The following is a 15,897-nucleotide window of genomic DNA, read 5'->3' on the forward strand; positions in this document are numbered from 1 at the left end:
TGGTCTGAGAACATCTCTCTCCTGTTGCTCTCATCTCACTCTCACCAGCGAAACCATTGAAGACACGTGAACTCAAAGAGAGAAAAGTCTCCTACGTTGAACAAGGTTTAAGAAGAATACTGGTCCCCAACGAAAAGTAAGATCTGTCTATAATCAAAGACTCTACAGCGAGCTGGAACCACAGAAAGAGTAACCAGAAACCTCCTTCAGAGACTGCCTCAAATCTCTCCATTTTATTTTTCTTCTGCTCTTTTCTGTCCCTATTTGCATGTGTGTATCGCGTGTGCATGCTAGTGTGGGTGCGTCGTATATCCATAGGCATTAATCGAATTAGAGTTTAAATTTAAGGCTTAATAAATTTCACTTTTCTTCTTTAAACCTTAGAAAGCCTGTTTATGTTCATTTCTTTGCCTTATAATTGGAAAGCTGAGAACAAGGATTCACACGGGAGAGCTCAAAACATAGTGGGCTGAATGGGGGTGGCGTAAAATTGAGCAGGAGGCTCCGGGAGGCCTAACCGCCCTGCTTCTGCCTCCGGACAAGTTTATGGCATCGGGCGGGGGGTGGGAAACGGCCCGCCTGCCCAAGGCCAATCAAGGCCCTTAAGTGGCCACTTAAGGGCCCTCGCGCCTCCACAAGTATTTTACCCATGGCAAGTGGGCATGCTGGGGACGTGAAAGGCCGCCCAGCGATAGCTGCTGGCCTTTCCGTGGCCCGGGGGTGGCGGGGGGGCATGGCAATCAGGTACAGTGTACCTGATTGAGGTCGTCCCCGCTTCCCAACCCACTCCTGGGACCCATGATGCCCCCTTCCCCGCAAACAACCACTCCAGCCTCACCAAGGAAGGACCGATCCCCCTGGTGAGGCATGCCCCTACTTACTTTACCTCCTCGATCCATTGCGTGGCTGGGCTGCAGTCCCAGCAGTGGCCATCGCTCCCAGTGGCGCTGCTGGGACTAAGAGCTGCCGGCCAGCTGATTGGCCGGCAGCTCACTGAGGCGGGACCTCCTCCCTCAAGTGGTTGGAAGTCCTGCCTTGGGACACTTAAAGCCCGGGGACCTGTAAAATGCAGGACGGATCCCCGGGTTAGGTGGAAGCGGGTTCACGTCGGTGGCGAATTCCCGTCTGCCTAAGGTAAAATCCAGCCCAGTGTGTTTAAAAGTAATACCCTGTTACAATAAGACCAGGTGAAGAAAGTAACAGGCCCCTAGACACCTTTTTCACCTGGTTGTTACAACTGTTAGCTAGCCAATCTTTTATCCATGCCAAAATGTTACCCCCTACTCCATGAGCTTTTATTTTCCGCATTAATCTTTGATTTGGTACCTTTTCGAATGCCTTCTGGAAATCTAAGTACAGTACATCCACCGGTTCCCATTTATCCACAGCACGTTACTTCTTCAAAGAACTCCAATAAATTGGTTAAACATGATTTCCCTGATTACCTTGAATTTTTCAAAGTGCCCTGCTATAACGCCTTTAATAGTAGCTTCTAACATTTTCCCTATGACAGATGTTAAGATAACTAGCCTGTAGCTTCCTGCTTTTTGCCTCCCTCCTTTTTTGAAAAAAGGAGTTGCATTCGCTATTTTCCAATCTAATGGAACCTTCCCCAAATCTAGGGAATTTTGGAAAATGAAAACCAACACATCAACTATCTCACTAGCCACTTCTTTTAAGTCCCTAGGATGAAGTCCATCAGGACCCAGGGAACTGTCAGTCCATAGCTCCAACAATTTGCTCAGTACCACTTGCCTGGTGATTGTAATTATCTTGAGTTCCTCCCTCCCTTCCATTTCCTGATTTACAGCTATTTCTGGGATGTTACTTGTATCCTCTATGGTGAAGACGGATGCAAAATACCTGTTCAGTTCATCTGCCATCTCTTTATCTTCCCTTATTAATTCCCCAGACTTACTTTCTACAGGACCAATGCTCAGTTTGTTAAACCTTCGTTTTTAAGTATCTATAGAAACTCTTACTTCTGTCTCCAGCTTTCTCTCATACTCTAATTATTCCCCCCTTATTAATCTTTTAGTCATTCTTTGCTGCTTTTTATATTCTGTCCAATCTTCTGCCACCCATCTCTGCACAATTATATGTTTTTTCTTTAAGTTTATAATGCCTTGGGATCTTTTATGTTGACTTGAACAGACAAACGGCTCTTGGTGTAACATCTCATCCAAATGACAGCATCTTCAGCAATGCAGTATTCCCTTAATATTATCATGAAGTTGTCAGACTGGACTATGTGTGGGACTTGAATCCACAACCTTTTGGTTAATAGTTGAGAGAGCTACAAGCTGATAATATAGCTTTTACTAGCTCTGAGTGAGCAATAAAGATAATCTGGTTATTATGAGCAAAGGTCAAAAAATTGAGCGTTTACCATGTGCAGATTGGCTGCCACGATTCCCTATATTACAACAATGACCAGTCTTCAATAAGTAATTCTGGCTGTGATGTCCCTTTGGACGTCCCAAATTCGTGAAAGCCTATAGATAAATGACGGTTCTTTCTTCCTTTGGATGAGTCTGCTACCATGTTGTAAGAAACCATGACTGTAGGTGGACAGAAAGTACAGATGTTACCAGTGGGCTCTGCCATCCAGTCAAAAATCAATGTCAGGATGACTGGTTGCGATCCCACAATGCATCGGGGGTTGTCCTTCCAATATGGCGGCGGGTGAATAGTTCCTATCTGCAGTGCGAAGGATTCAGTTGCTGTGATCGCAAGTGAACCAAGATGCCCAAAGTAGTGTCTCGCAGTGTGGTGTGTTCTGACACCCGGGACCGCGAGGAATACGATGACGGCGAGAAACCCCTGCATGTTTATTACTGTCTGTGCGGACAGATGGTGCTGGTCCTCGGTAAGTAAACGCCTAAAGTCTCGACAGGCCCTGAAGCCTCGGGTTCGAGTACTGAGTTCTTCGGGGGGTGAGGACGTCTCCAGGCAGGACACGATTATTTGTACGAAACCGGGTTTTTACGGTAAATGCGCGATTAACGTTTTTCTTAGTTTTTTAAATATTACAAATGAGATTTGGGAGTTTTGTTTCTTTAGTGATTTTTTTTGTTACAAATGAACCTCAAGTATTATTGAAGCAACCAATTTAGAAAAAGTGGAAATAAAGCCCTCAAGTCCAATATGAGGAATGTAAATATACATAGTAAACGTGCAGGTGCGACAGTGAGACGGTAGGTCTGAGAATGAGTGATACTGCAGTGTGCTGGGATAAAAAGCTGGATGAAGGAAATCTGAAGTTCAACTAGAAGAAGCTGGAAACACAGCAGGCATCTGAAGGGGGAAAATACAAGTTAACAGTTTTGGGAGAAGACTTGTGTCAGAACTGAAAAAGGAAGATGGGAAAACTTCTTTAGGTGTGTCACCCTTAGTAGAGTTAGAAGTCTTGTCTCTTGAGTTAGAAGATTGGGACTTGATCACAGAATCTAGGCTGATACTTCAAGATATATGGTGCACCTTGCACGCTACGGTCGGTTTCTTCAGGTGTTTGGCAGTCCTTTAAAGAGACTGAAGAAGGCTGCCACCTGAAAGGTAACTGATTTTTTATTTCCTTACCTTAGTGTAGAGCCACCAGGATCAGGAGTCCTCCTTCTGGCTCCACATTAAATCCACTGACACTACAGACCACCACTCGCATCTATTCCCAATTCCGATCCAGTTTGATAAGAGTAAATAAAGAGAAACGCTTTCCATTGGCAGGAGCATTAGTAACCAGAGATTTAAGATAATTGCCAAAAGAACCAGAGGAGAGAAGAGAATTCTTTTATTTAGTGAGTTGTTAAAATCTGGAATGCACTGCCCAAGAGGATGGTGGAAGCAAATTCGATAGTAACTTTCAAAAGTTGGTTTGGATAAATACAAAGGAAAAATTGCAGTGTTATGGGAAAAGAATGGGTGACTGGGACCAATTAGATAGCTCTTTCAAAAACCAGGCAAAATGGCTTCCTGCGTTATATACGTCTTTGAATCCCTTCTTTCCCCCACCCACCCCCCGGCAGCATCATTAAGCATGTACAGAGGGTGCTGCAATGAGATCGTGCCCTGATTTGGGCACAAACTAACTTTTAGGCCCTGGCTTTTATGGGGTCTTCCCAACTTGTGTTGTTCTTGGAGCATGTTTTACAGGATGCTATATATTTTATTCACATTCAGTTGGTCCTTCACCATGACACTGCCTTCCAAATTTAAAATACTTGACACAGCACTAGTTCATACTCCAGGTGCTTTTATTTTAGGTGGTCGCTGTCATTTCTTGTTTTCTAATATTTGCCACTATTAGAGAGGATTATGCGGGACAGGATTTACTCCCATTTGGAAACAAACGAACTTATTAGCGAGAGACAGCATGGTTTTGTGAAGGGGAGGTCGTGTCTTACTAATTTGATTGAGTTTTTTGAGGAAGTGACGAAGATGATTGTTGAAGGAAGGGCAGTGTATGTTATCTATATGGACTTTAGTAAAGCCTTTGACAAGGTCGCGCATGGCAGACTGGTACAAAAGGTGAAGTCACACAGGATCAGAGGTGAGCTGGCAAGATGGATACAGAACTGGCTCTGTCATAGAAGACAGAGGGTAGCAGTGGAAGGGTGCTTTTCTGAATGGAGGGATGTGACTAGTGGTGTTCCGCAGGGATCAGTGCTGGGACCTTTGCTGTTTGTAGTATATATAAATGATTTGGAGGAAAATGTAGCTGGTCTGATTAGTAAGTTTGCGGACGACACAAAGGTTGGTGGAGTTGCGGATAATGATGAGGATTGTCAGAGGATACAGCAGGATATAGATTGGTTGGAGACTTGGGCGGAGAAATGGCAGCTGGAGTTTAATTCGGACAAATGTGAGGTCATGCATTTTGGAAGGTCTAATGCAGGTGGGAGGTATACAGTAAATGGCAGAACCCTTAGGAGTATTGACAGGCGGAGAGATCTGGGCGTACAGGTCCACAGGTCACTGAAAGTGGCAACGCAGGTGGATAAGGTAGTCAAGAAGGCATACGGCATGCTTGCCTTCATCGGTCGGGGCATAGAGTATAAAAATTAGCAAGTCATGTTGCAGCTGTACAGAACCTTAGTTAGGCCACACTTAGAATATTGCGTGCAATTCTGGTCGCCACACTACCAGAAGGACGTGGAGACTTTGGAGAGGGTACAGAGGAGGTTTACCAGGATGCTGCCTGGTCTGGAGGGCATTAGTTATGAGGAGAGGTTGGAAAAACTCGGATTGTTTTCACTGGAACGACGGAGGTGGAGGGGCGACATGATAGAGGTTTACAAAGTTATGAGCGGTATGGACAGAGTGGATAGTCAGAAGCTTTTTCCCAGGGGGAAGAGTCAGTTACTAGGGGACATAGGTTTAAGGTGCGAGGGGCAAAGTTTAGAGGGGATGTGCGAGGCAAGTTCTTTACACAGAGGGTGGTGAGTGCCTGGAACTTGCTGCCAGGGGCGGTGGTGGAAGCAGATACGATAGCGACGTTTAAGAGACATCTTGACAAATACATGAATAGGATGGGAATAGAGGGATATGGTCCCCGGAAGTGCAGAAGGTGTTAGTTTAGGCAGGCATCAAGATCGGCGCAGGCTTGGAGGGCCGAATGGCCTGTTCCTGTGCAGTACTGTTCTTTGTTCTTTGTGTCATCCAACATATTATTGATTGGCATCTATTATCCTCTACTGTTTGTGGCTTAGCTCAAGATAAAGAATAAAGGGTTGAGGTTTTGTGACTAAATCACCTTAAATACTTGTCTCAAAATTTGTTCCAAATAGTACCCCCTGCTAGATCTCACTGGTCTGGGTCACTGCTAAGCCCAAACACCAGCATCCCACTCATTTATTTGATATTTGGAGTGAAGCATCTCCCTTGACCTGAGCCCCTTCACTTGAAGCAAAGGTTAAAACATCTTGCCTATTTTTGAGCCATGTTCTTGTCCTATTGTTGACTGATCGCCCAGACAGCTTTGAAGGAGAAAATGTAAGTGTGTTTACACCACACCTCCAAGCCATAGGGCCTTGACAATAATCAATAACATGAAAGCAGAGTTAATTTCTTGAGTGAGGAATACTGATAACTGACAAGATACAAATTAAATCCTGCTAAAACCATGCTCAACAGTTAACTGTCAATATTCCATATGTACCTCAAGGGTTATCTCCAGAGTCCAGCAGTTTTTGATCTGCCTTTGCAAAAATCCTGCAAACAGTGATTAAAGTTTTAAAAAAGAGGCAGCTACAGCTTTAACAGTATTATAGTTTAATAAATTACTGTGAAACAATATTATTTTTCTAGCTCCCTTATGATTTGCCATTGCATTTTAAATTAATTTCAGTGGTTTGCTGACATGTAGTTTTACCCAACTGTGACAAACATTTCAGTTCTTTACTCAGCTGATGAATTTTGCAAGTGATTTATTCGGACTAGATGTCAAACAACAGAGCAGCAGTGGAGAGGTCAGGAGACATAGTGCAGAGTTAGAGCTGGATGTCATCAGTGTACATGTGGAACCTGACTCCTTGGGGTTATTTTGACTTTGGGTGATAGTGTAAAGCAGGCTGATCTGACCAGCTGCCAGTTATACATCTTGCCTGATTTCCACTCTCATTGAAGTGAATTTAATTTCAAATTTTCTTTCCTTCTTTCCTTCTTTTCATCTGAAGCCATTGACACTTTGCATAATATTGCAAGCTGCCACTTGTATATTTTTGAGTTTTATTGATATAAATATTATGCCAAATCAAGAGTCATTGCGAACGAATTGAATTTCTCTTTTTAGGTTAATGCAATATGGTGTACTTGACCATATCTAGGCTGCTGGAATGTGTATTCAGTAGAATGAATGGAAAAGCTATATATTTTTAATGAGATAGTAGGATGTATGGTTTTACAAATGTCAGGTACTTCACGAACTAGCCATGTTCCATTTGTGGGCCTACATTGTGAGATTTGACGGATTACTTGACATTGGGTCATCACAGCTTGGTCCAGCCCTAACTTGACAACCACTGGATATGATCTAGAGTGGGAGTCCTCCTGCTTTTTGTGCTTCCTAACTTCGGGGCATTGAGGCTAATTCTAGTAATTCCTATACTGCTGCTTGAGCTAAGGAAAGATAAACATAACACAGATCAGGGGTCAGAACTGAAGATAACAGCTGTCTGTGTGGCTCTGCTACACCTGTCTTAACCAGCTGAGATCTTGAGGATGGCTTCACCCAGGTTTCTCGATTCTCAACAATATTTTCAGCACTCATTATTGTAATCCACATTCCAAAACATAGGAACAGAAGTAGGGCGTGCAGTTCCTCAAGCCTGCTGGCCACTCAGTCAGATCATGGTTGAGCCTTAACCTAATTCCATCCATCCGCATTGGTTCCATATCCCTTAATACCTTTGGCTCGCAAAAAATTCTATCAATCTCAGATTTAAAATTATTAATTGAGTTAGCATCTGCTGCTTTTTGTGTAAGAGAGTTCCACATTTCTAACACCGTCTGTGTGAAGAAGTGTTTCCGGACTTCTCTTCTGAATGGCCTGGCACTGAGTTTGTTAGGTCCCCTTATCCTAGACTTCCCCCACCAGCAGAAAAAGTTTCTCTTTATCCACCTTCCCCTTAACCTTCTATATTCCAGAAATAGCAAGCTCAGTTTATGGAATCTGCCCTCACAATTTAACACTTGGAGCCCAGTAAATCTGGGCTGTACACCTTTCAAGGCCAGTATATCCTTTCGAAGATGTGATGCCCAGATCTATCTACACATTACTCTAGATGCGATCTACACATTATATTCTAGCACTCTAGTTATAAAGGCTAATTTTTTTTGTACTTGACTACTACATTTTAGTGATCTAGGTACATGGACACCTAAATATCCATGGATCTCCACTTTTTCTGGCATTTTACCATTTAAAAGATACTTGGATCTATCCTTTATTGGTCCAAAATGGATGACCTCACACTTTCCTGCGCTGAAATTCATCTGCCATAGTTTTGTCCACTCACTTAATCTATCAAAGTCTCAGAAATTTAATCTTTCTGTCTACACTACTTGCTGTGCCATCAATCTTTGTGTCATTGACAAAATTGCAAGTATGGCTCTCTATTGCATTACCTAAGTCATGAATAAATATAGTGTATAGTTGAGGTCCCAGCACAGAACAAAACAAATGAGTGAGTTAATCATAATTCTTTGTGACTTTTTGATTTATAATGAAATACTAATGAAGAGACTTTTAAAAAGTGTCTGAGTTGTCTAGCACTAACTCTGATTTTTAAACCAACACTGTGACACATCCAAACAGATTTACATTATTGTCGTGCATTAATTCATGCTACTATTTTGTTCATATTTGAGAATTTATTAATATGGATGTTATCTCCAAATAAAGCATCATTGATTATTTAAAATAAAAACAGAAAATACTGGAAATACACAGGTCAGGCAGTATCTGTGGAGATAGAAACAGAGTTAAGGTTTCAGAATGACCTGAAATGTTAACTCTGTTTCTATCTCCACAGATGCTGAACGACTTGAAGATTTACATCATTTTCTGTTTATATTTCAGATTTCCAGCATTTGTAGTATTTGCTTTTCCTATCACTATTTTTGTTTTAACAAATACAATCTGGCATATCTGATAGTTAATATAAAAACGGAAAATGTTGGAAATACTCTGCAAGTCTGGCAGCATCTTTGGAGAGAGAAGCAGAGTTAATGTTTCAGTCTGTAAGCTTTCATCAGATGTTTAATTTGGCTGCCAATGTGTGTGTGTTCAAATCAGTGCCGTTGAGGGTGTGCAGATGTTGTTTCTAGATACTGTTTGCTTACTATACTCCGAGAGTGCAGTAGATAGTTGCAGCGCACTCCTCTTAAAAGGTTGCAATGAATGTGTAGTTCTACAACCAATTTTGTATCACTGTTGAGCAATTTCTGCTTTGCAGTAAAATAAAACTGATGCTTAGGGTCAGGTCCCAGCATGATTTCATAGTGTAACAATGTGAGACCACCCCCACCCCCCACCCCCCCCCCCCCCCACTCCGCCCTCCCAGAGGAGGTCATCTCCTGCTGCTTTGGCTTGACATCGTAACAGTATAGCTTCGGTGTGATGTCAAGCCCAGTTTAAAAAGTGCTGTGGGAGTTCTTTGGACTCCAGGATTCTCTCTAAATTGAATCAAAGACTAAGGGCTGAATTATTAGCTCCTAACAGGGGCAGGAAAGGAAATGAGTCGGGGTTGAAAGTACCAGCCGGCATGCTGGTTTCCCGGTGCCGGCCAGTTTCACCAGATCAAGGGTAGAGCGGCTCTGCGATCCTACCGGATCAATTACTAAGGCCAATTAAGATGGTTGAGGAGCTTTCTGAGAGCTCGTTAAAGGGGATGTTGTGATTTCGACACAAACTCTGTGGATGGATTCTCTAGACAAGGGATATCCCTTGAAGAGATGGCTACTTACCCCTCTGAGAGCCCCAGACAGAGGCGATACAACCAAAGCTATCTGCTCGCCAGGACCATTGAGCAGGCTATCGGGCTTCTGAAGATGCGGTTCTGGTGCTTGGACCAGTCAGATGGCGCCCTGCAATATACAACTGCAAAGGTCTTTCTCGTTGTGGTGGTCTTCTACCCACTCCATAATGTGGTCCTGTGGAGACGTGTGGAGCTTGAACGTTGAGGCCCCAAAGGTTCATCAGAGGAAGAGGAGGAGTTGGACGTGGAAGAGGAGGCGGAGGGGGAAAATGCAGAACACTGAGGTGCTACCGCTGCACTGGGAGGTGGTGGGGCCTGGCGCAGGGCTCGAAGGTCTCATCAGGATGTCATGAATGTTGGGGATCATCTGATTCAGGCACATTTCAACTGAGCCCCTCTGGCCCAGGATGAAGGACATAGTATGGAATTTACTGAGGTGCCTGTGCTAACACTTCAATTGAAGACACAGCCTGGAACAAGTAAAGTGATCCACTCAGTGCTGTGTGTAATGCGGTAGCCTCCACTCTTGGCCACCTCTACGTGGAGCCCCCCCCCCCTTGTGACCTTGGAGGAGGTGGATACAGACTGCTCACTTATCTCAGCTTATAGCTGAGATGTATGTGGTGGTCATCCTTGTTATGGAAATGCTCGTGAGAGCATCTCAAGTGGCTGCTGAACCTGAATTATTGCTGGGAAAGCCTTCATCACTGGGCCCTGCTGCCAAGATGCTGCCTTTGTCACAGGGGCCAAGAAGACCAAAGATAATGATGGTGCCCCTAGAAGGGTGGCACCCTCATCCTCTTCGATGACATCCTTAGCCATTGGCTGTTATTCAGGATTGTTGAAGAGGTGCACAAGCTGGAGCTCAACTGGCATCCCCTCCAAACATCTCTGTGCCACCGACTGGTCCAGGCTACAGAGTGTGGCATGCATCCTGTGAACATCAGTGTACAATTCCTGCAGGTACTCCCAAGTGCTGCTGCATATGGCTTTCCATGGGCTGGCCACTCTCAAAGGAGGAGCTCATGCGCTTAAAGCCGTGAGCCATTGTGGCACACGTGAGCTGGATGGACTGTTCTCTGCCCATGACCCTGCACCGCCTCGGGAAACCCTGACATGGGGGAGCACATCTGTTCTTGGTCTACATAGAACCTCCTTTCCTGTGACTCTTGAGGCCCTGCATCTGTGTCCAGATGAGCAGGGCTGTGTCTGCCCTCCCTCCTCCAAGGGGGACTGCCCACAGCTGTCTCTGCCTTTGGCACCTCCTGCTGCATACTAGTGCCAGGCTTCTTGCCCTCTCAGACTGCGTGCGCAGACCAGCTAAGGTGACTATATCTGCGCTAGTGGACGATGCATTTGTAAGTTGTGTTAGTGCTTTTTTGGAGCTCTGTTCCTGCTCTTGGCCCACTGATGGTGAGGAAGATGGCCTCCTGAGGGAGACACAAGAAGAGATCATGAGAGCTTACCTTGGCGAGCAGAGGCCTCTACAGTGCTGAGGCTACCCAATGCAACTCAGTGTGCAGTATACAGTCGGACAGAATGGAGTAGAAGGCTCCTCTTTGATGAGCACTTTGCCCTCTCTAATCACCTTCTCTACCATGAGTGCCCATCTCGCCATAGCCAGCTTCCTCATGGTCTGCGATCCTGGCTATTTCCATTGCTGTCTGTTCCATGGGTGAGATGATTTGAAGATAAGGACGCACTTGCCAATCTGGGCCCTCTCGTAGGCATTATGAGCCCGTCTCTCCTGCAAGGACAAAAGAGAGCGAGATAAAGGCACTACTGTTCTCCATGGCCAATGTTAGCTGCTGCTTTTCATTAGAAGCTGCATATTTCAGTGCTGGCAGGTCCTCAGCAGCACTATGGCACTGAGGGGTCAGTAAGTGCCCTCGGCACACATCCCTCCCATGTTCGGGAACCGCATGCGCCCTGAGGCTCCTTAGGTGACGTGTCTGCTCGTGGGTGAATATCCAGAGGCCTGTGCTGAGTTGTATTCACTTTGCCAGGGCCTATCGGGTCATTAAACGTCTTCCTGGCCTGGATTCAATTTCTTCAGTTGACAATTCATCCGCTGACTGTGTCAGCAATGTCCATCCATGCCTGCTTTGTCTGGGTGAGTAGCCTTCTCCTGCCATTCTCCAGGAAGAGGACCTCCCTCCTCTCCCACACGTCCTCCAGCAGGACCTCCAGGTCTGCATCTGAAAATTGTGTGGCTGCCCTGCCCTGAGTTCCAGGCCTCTGGCTTTCTTGAGACATGACTGAATGCAGTTCTTCTCTGCTCTTCCAGTCTGAAGTAACAGAGCTCAAATGGCAGCCACAGTAATGGATGCAGTGGTCTGTTTAAATCAAGCCCACACTTGTGTAGTTCCGCCTGCATTCCCTGCGGCTGCCAATTGGCCACCAAAACTGTCTCTATGCCAATTAAGGGGTGCTCCCGTGAAATTCGGGGCCGATTACTGCTTCCGCTAGTGGCATGTTCACAACCTAGAAACGCGCAGCGAAAATTCCACCCTAAATGTTTCAAGAGCGTAGATTCTCTCAATGCATTTTAAAATTGATTCAGTGTCACTGACAGAAGTGTGACTGTTCATGATAGAACACACCTGTGAAATAGTTGGTTCTGGTTTTAAGATATTGCAGTAAAATCAATCTTCTATGTTTTCTCCTACCCAAGCACATTTTTTTTTAAATGGGTTCACATTTGGGTTAATACATGGAGGATCTTGTAACATTGGTTTATTTCACCTTGGGGTAACACGACATGGAGAGATTGAAGGAAAAAAAAAATTTATCTCTTGTCTCTTCCCCTCTTCTAAGAATTGCAGGTAAATGTACATTTTCACAAAAGTTGAGTGTTTTTATTTCCCCACAATTCTATCACCTTTTCTCCCCTTTTTCTAAATCTGAAGACTTATGCTAGGGTACATTTCCTTAAATGTCTACCATCTTCTGGTATCTCATCATTGAGGCAATGCTTTGTATATGAGCCCAGACAGAGAATATTGGCAGGCTGTTTTACTGTGGACAAAGCAGGAACTTTTATCTGATGTTTTATTTTCCCCCCACTAATTTCCTAACCCAGAAGCACTAAAGCAAATTGGAACCCAACTTCTGCCCTGGCTGAGGTTTGTTAACTCCACATAAATTAGGATCAAATCTGTGAATTTCTGGTCTATACTGTTCAATTTCACACGACTCAGTAAGCAATCAAGAAAGTGTTAAGTACCTTTTTTATTGGCTCCTTCAGATTGTCATTTGGAGAAACTGCCCATGAGGCCACAAGACCGAGCACGTGTCATTGATGCATCCAAGCATGCTCATAAGTTCTGTAATGTTGAGGAAGATGAGAGCATTTATCTTCGAAGGTAAGGTGGCAGTGTTCAATGTGTTCTGGAAGCCTTGATCGAGGTTGGAGTGTGTATTCAGTAGTTTTTAATCAAATGTCTGTGGGTTCATCAACCATGACCTGTTGCAGTATCAAATATTCTTAGATCAAAGATTTTATTGGTCAAATGTGAAGTATTCTATTCCCTTGGCCTCAGACATCAATGTATTAAAGAGGGTTTAGGGAAGAATTAAATCTGTGGTGCTGGAACTTGAGATGCTGTGGTTAGGAGAGATTTGCAATGCTTAACTGGGGAAAAGAAGACTGAAGGAGAAGATAACTATGTAGTACATATGGTTGTGGGTAATTTAATTGGAAGTAGTTTCTATCTCATCCATCACTTTAACGAATTTTATTTTAAATTGACCCTGACCTGTTTCAAGCGTGAATTCCGAATGGTAGTAATTATTTAAAACGTTTCATTGTTTTATTTTCCCATTTGTAGGCCACAGGGGATAGAGAAACAATTCAGGAAAAAATGTGGAAAGTAAGTACGTATCATTTAATTGGAATTTTATTATACTCGTCGGTTTCCAGTGGTGTTGTATGCAGGGAGTCGAGACCAAGTTTACTGAAAAGTAAAGTGGGGTTACAGGTGGTGGGTCTTTGCTGTGAACTGCTGCAGTCCTTAGGTGATTGTGCTCCTACGGTGGCGATAGAACTTTATAGGATTAAGAATTGTTGAAATGGAAACTGAGCTTCATGGAGGCAAATTTAGCAATGGAGGGAATACCAAGGTATCCGTAGATAAAGAAGATTAGAAATAAAGCCATCAAAGGGAAGAGCTAGTCGCTGTTGGTTAGCCTATGTGAGAAGTTATGACAAAATTGTGTCTTCCAAGAATTGAAAGAAACAACATTGTTGTTTTCTAATGGAAGAGGTCAAATATAGTAACTCAGACATCAAACTGTGAGGGGGTTGCAGGTTCTGAGCACTGAGGGCATACAATCTGAAGGAAGTTGATGAACGTAGAATGGAATTATCAGCAAAGAATGGATTAGAAAAATACTTGCATTAATACTTATGCCTCTTAAACTTCTCAGCATATTTCATATGCAATGACATACTTAATGACTATTTTGATTTTTTATGTGGACAAACATGTTATGTAGGGAAACATTTAAGATAGAGCTGGATAATGATTAGAAGAAGGCATTGCTATGAATTGGGAGGGAGAGAGCAGTTCCCAAAAGCCTTGGGGGAAATAGTGCACAAATAGTGGTTTATGTATCAGCTTAGTGGTAGCACTCTCTCCTCTGAGTGAAAAGGTCTTGCATCAAGCCCTGCTCCAGGGACAGGAGCACTTAATCTAGCCTGACATTTGAGTGCAGCACTGGGGGAATATTGCTTTGTGGAAGGAATCATTTTGGATGAAAGGTTAACTTACCCTGTTCTTTTGCTTGAGTGGGTGTAAAAGATTCCATGGCATTTAGAAAAACAGGACGACTTCTGATGTATACTTATCCCTCAGTTAACATTACCTTTATTAAAAAAGAGCTATCTAGTTTATCTCATTGTTGTTTGTGGGACCTTGCCATTTGCAAATTGGCTGGCACGTTTGCCTACATCACAAAAGTAATTCATTGGTTGTGAAGCATTTTGGAATGTCCAAAAGTCAATATAGATGCATGTTCTTTTTTTCTTTCATAAAGAAACTAGACGGTTATGACCATAGTTTTGGTGGGAAACATTTGATTGGAACTTGTTTAGAAGATCTCAATTTGGATTCAGAAGTTTAGTGATTCTGTGCAATTGCTACTCTGAATAAATTAGCTTATAAATTGCTGGGAAAAAAATTGACTTCCAAACTTTGAAATTGTGTTCTTTCCATTGTCACTGAGCCATTGGATATCATATTACACCATCTTCGCTTGATATTGTAGTATGACATAGATGCTAGCCATGGAAGTAAATTGTTTCTGTAGCTCCAATCATTTCATCCTTTTTGTTAAAATAGGATTTAAAGGATTCTGTAGTATTTTTTCAAAGAAACAATGTAATGAGGAATTGAGATGAAGGACCAAGGGCCCAAGTGTAGGGCACCAGCAATGTTGAAGAATTGGAGAAAGCATGAGAAGTAGTGGTTAGGTAAAGCAAAGCTGGCGTAGTTTCCACATGGTTGCACTAGTTTGTTCAGCACAGTTCAGCTGAACTTGGTGAAATCAGCTCAAAAGCTCACGAAATTTTAAGTGAGTTTCTGTGATTATCTGCATCAGTTGAAAAAACATTGTGCTAGAAGCCAGCCCTGCCCACAAAACGGGCCAGACCCCGAGATTGAATTAAGCACCTTTGGGAGTTTCTGCTAATAGTGTCCATTTGCAGGGTTTCAAGGAGGCTCTAAAAGGTAAACGTTTTTTTTTAAGATACAAGGACAGTAATCACGTTTTAAAAACTTTTGAATTTTTAAAAAAATTACTTAGAAACTGCTTGGCGTCAATATAATCTAGGTTCTGTTTAGATGGTTTAAAGTAATTTTCAGCTAGTTAAATTAAAAATTATTTAAAATGTAAACTCACGTGGTGGACTAGAGACACCGATCAAATTGCTTTATTTGTGATAAACCCATTTTTAACTATTAATCAAACTACACCAAGCTTTTTTGTAAAAAAATTACATTCTAAAACATTGCCCGACTGCCATGGTTCATAGAAGATTTTATGTTCAGCGACATGCAAATAGGTTTGAGGGGAAACTCAAGAAAAAAGCGACACTTGACAAAACAAGTGCAACTTGCGATGGAATTGCTGATTGCACCCAAAGCAGAAACTCTGCCTCACGATCTGTAAATTTTAAGAGCAAAGTAAAGAACTTCACAGTTTTGAAGTCCTGGATAAGAATGAATTAGGCTTGGCGAATGTGGAAGATTTGATCCAGTGAGGGTATAGGGAGGAGTAATTTTGTGAAGGAAGGCATATTTAGAGCTTAAGATGAACAGGAGAGGAAAGTACAAGGGAGCAATAGCAATTAAATAGCTTTCATTGAAGGCAGCAGCACAGGTAGATAAGGTGGTTAGGAAGGCATATGGGATACTTGCCTTTA

The 15,897-nt window shown here is 43.1% G+C and overlaps 1 protein-coding gene across 1 annotated transcript in view; it reads left to right on the plus strand.

Annotated features, from left to right (window-relative positions):
- The first annotated feature begins 2,663 nt into the window (after window positions 1–2,663).
- steep1 (STING1 ER exit protein 1) overlaps window positions 2,664–15,897 on the plus strand; it is a 38,192-nt gene continuing 24,958 nt past the window's right edge. The window contains exons 1-3 of the mRNA XM_068047209.1: window positions 2,664–2,869; window positions 12,721–12,838; window positions 13,304–13,345. Coding sequence (XP_067903310.1) covers window positions 2,746–2,869; window positions 12,721–12,838; window positions 13,304–13,345 — 284 coding nt within the window. The 5' untranslated portion in view covers window positions 2,664–2,745. The remainder of the gene's footprint in view (window positions 2,870–12,720; window positions 12,839–13,303; window positions 13,346–15,897) is intronic.

The sequence above is a fragment of the Heterodontus francisci genome, chromosome 15 (genome assembly GCF_036365525.1).
Source record: "Heterodontus francisci isolate sHetFra1 chromosome 15, sHetFra1.hap1, whole genome shotgun sequence".
Classification (NCBI taxonomy): Eukaryota; Metazoa; Chordata; class Chondrichthyes; order Heterodontiformes; family Heterodontidae; genus Heterodontus; species Heterodontus francisci.